This window comes from Onychostruthus taczanowskii, unplaced genomic scaffold (assembly GCF_017590055.1).
Source record: "Onychostruthus taczanowskii isolate IOZ18803 unplaced genomic scaffold, ASM1759005v1 scaffold327, whole genome shotgun sequence".
NCBI lineage: Eukaryota > Metazoa > Chordata > Aves > Passeriformes > Passeridae > Onychostruthus > Onychostruthus taczanowskii.
In genome coordinates, this window is record NW_024500650.1 from 181,908 (window position 1) to 183,895 (window position 1,988).

Below are 1,988 nucleotides of genomic sequence, written 5' to 3' on the forward strand. Positions count from 1 at the left end.
ATTTCCCCCCAGGCCGGTGCAGAAGGCAGAGCTGCTGCAGCCCCCAGCCCCATTTACCCCCCTTAACCCAACCTAAGCTCCCTCCCCTGATCCTCCCAGACTCCCCGGGACCCCCGGGCCGCCCCCAGCCCCATTTTAACCCCCCCATTTCCCCCCAGGCCGGTGCAGAAGGCGGAGCTGGTGCGCCTGTCCCAGACCCTGCTCCACGTCCCCGCCCTGCACTGGGTGGTGGTCGAGGACGCCGCCGCCCCCTCGGCGCTGGTGGGGGGGGTCCTGGCGTCCTCGGGGGTCTCCTTCACTCACCTGAGCGCCGAGACCCCCCCCGATCTGCGGGGGGGCCCCGGGGCCCCGTCCTGGCTGTTCCCGAGGGGGGCGGAGCAGCGGAACCGCGCCCTGCGCTGGCTGCGGGACACGCGCGGCCGCGACGAGCCCGGCGTGGTGTACTTCGCCGACGATGACAACACCTACAGCCTCAGGCTCTTCGAGGAGGTGGGGCCTTGGAATCCCAGAAAAATCCCCGGAAAAATCCGAAAATCCCCAAAAAAATCCGACCTGGAAAAGGTCAGATTCACCTGAGCGTGGGTGACACACCCTGAGCCGTCCTGAGCCTTCCTGAGCCGTCCTGAGCCACCCTAAAATCACCCAAATCCCCCTAAAGTCATTCAAATTCCCAGCCACGCCTGCAGCCTCAGGCTCTTCGAGGAGGTGGGGCCTTGAAATCCCAAAAAAATCCCCGGAAAAATCCGAAAATCCCAAAAAAATTCCGACCTGAAAAAGTCCAAATTCACCTGAACATGGGTGACACACCCTGAGCCGTCCTGAGCCACCCTAAAATCACCCAAATCCCCCCAAAGTCATTCAAATTCCCAGCCACGCCTGCAGCCTCAGGCTCTTCGAGGAGGTGGGGGCTTGAAATGCCAAAAAATTCTGGGAAAAAATCCGAAAATCCCAAAAAAATCCGACCTGGAAAAGGTCAGATTCACCTGAGCCATGTGAGCCGTCCTGAGCCACCCTAAAATCACCCAAATCCCCCCAAAGTCATTCAAATTCCCAGCCACGCCTGCAGCCTCAGGCTCTTAGAGGAGGTGGGGCCTTGGAATCCCAAAAAATCCCGGGAAAAAACTCCAAAAATCCCACAAAAAATCCGACCTGAAAAAGCCCAAATTCACCTGAGCGTGGGTGACACACCCTGAGCCATCCTAAAATCACCCAAATCTTCCCAAAATTGTTCAAATCCCCTCAACACTTCTCTTTGAGGCTCTTTGAGGAGGTGGGGCCTTGAAATCCCAAAAAAATCCCCGGAAAAATCCGAAAATCCCCAAAAAATTCCGACCTGAAAGAGCCCAAATTCACCTGAGCGTGGGTGACACACCCTGAGCCTTCCTGAGCCACCCTAAAATCACCCAAATCCTCCCAAAATCGTTCAAATCCCCTCAACATCTTTCTGTGAGGAGATGGGACCTGAAATCCCAAAAAATCCCGGGAAAAAACTCCAAAAATCCCACAAAAAATCCGACCTATAAACTCCTTATAAACCCTCATTTTCTCCCCATTTTCCCCCCCATTTTCTCCCCATTTTTCCTCATTTTCACAATTTTTTGCCCTATAAAATGCCATTTTCTCCCATTTTTCCCCATTTTTCTCTTATAAAATGCCATTTTCTCCCCATTTCTCCTCATTTTCCCCTATTTTTTCCCCATTTTCTCCCCATTTTTTCCCCATTTTTCCCCCATAAAATGCCATTTTTCCCCATTTTATCTCCATTTTCTCCCCCATTTTCCCCCATTTTTCCCTTATAAAATTCCATTTTCCCCATTTTCCCCCATAAAATGCCAATTTTCCCCCATTTTCCCCCCGTTTCCCCCCCCAGATGCGCAGCACCCGCGGCGTGTCCGTCTGGCCGGTGGGGCTGGTGGGGATTCCCCTATAAACCCCTATAAAATGCCATTTTCTCCCCATTTTTCTCCTATAAAATGCCATTTTTCCCC

General features: G+C 53.4%; 1 protein-coding gene across 1 annotated transcript in view; it reads left to right on the plus strand.

Moving 5' to 3' along the window:
• Window positions 1-1,930, plus strand: part of LOC121339074 (galactosylgalactosylxylosylprotein 3-beta-glucuronosyltransferase 3-like) — a 2,929-nt gene extending 999 nt beyond the window's left edge. Inside the window, exons 3-4 of the mRNA XM_041410548.1 lie at window positions 100-489; window positions 1,871-1,930. Coding sequence (XP_041266482.1) covers window positions 100-489; window positions 1,871-1,930 — 450 coding nt within the window. The remainder of the gene's footprint in view (window positions 1-99; window positions 490-1,870) is intronic.
• Window positions 1,931-1,988: the final 58 nt, after the last annotated feature.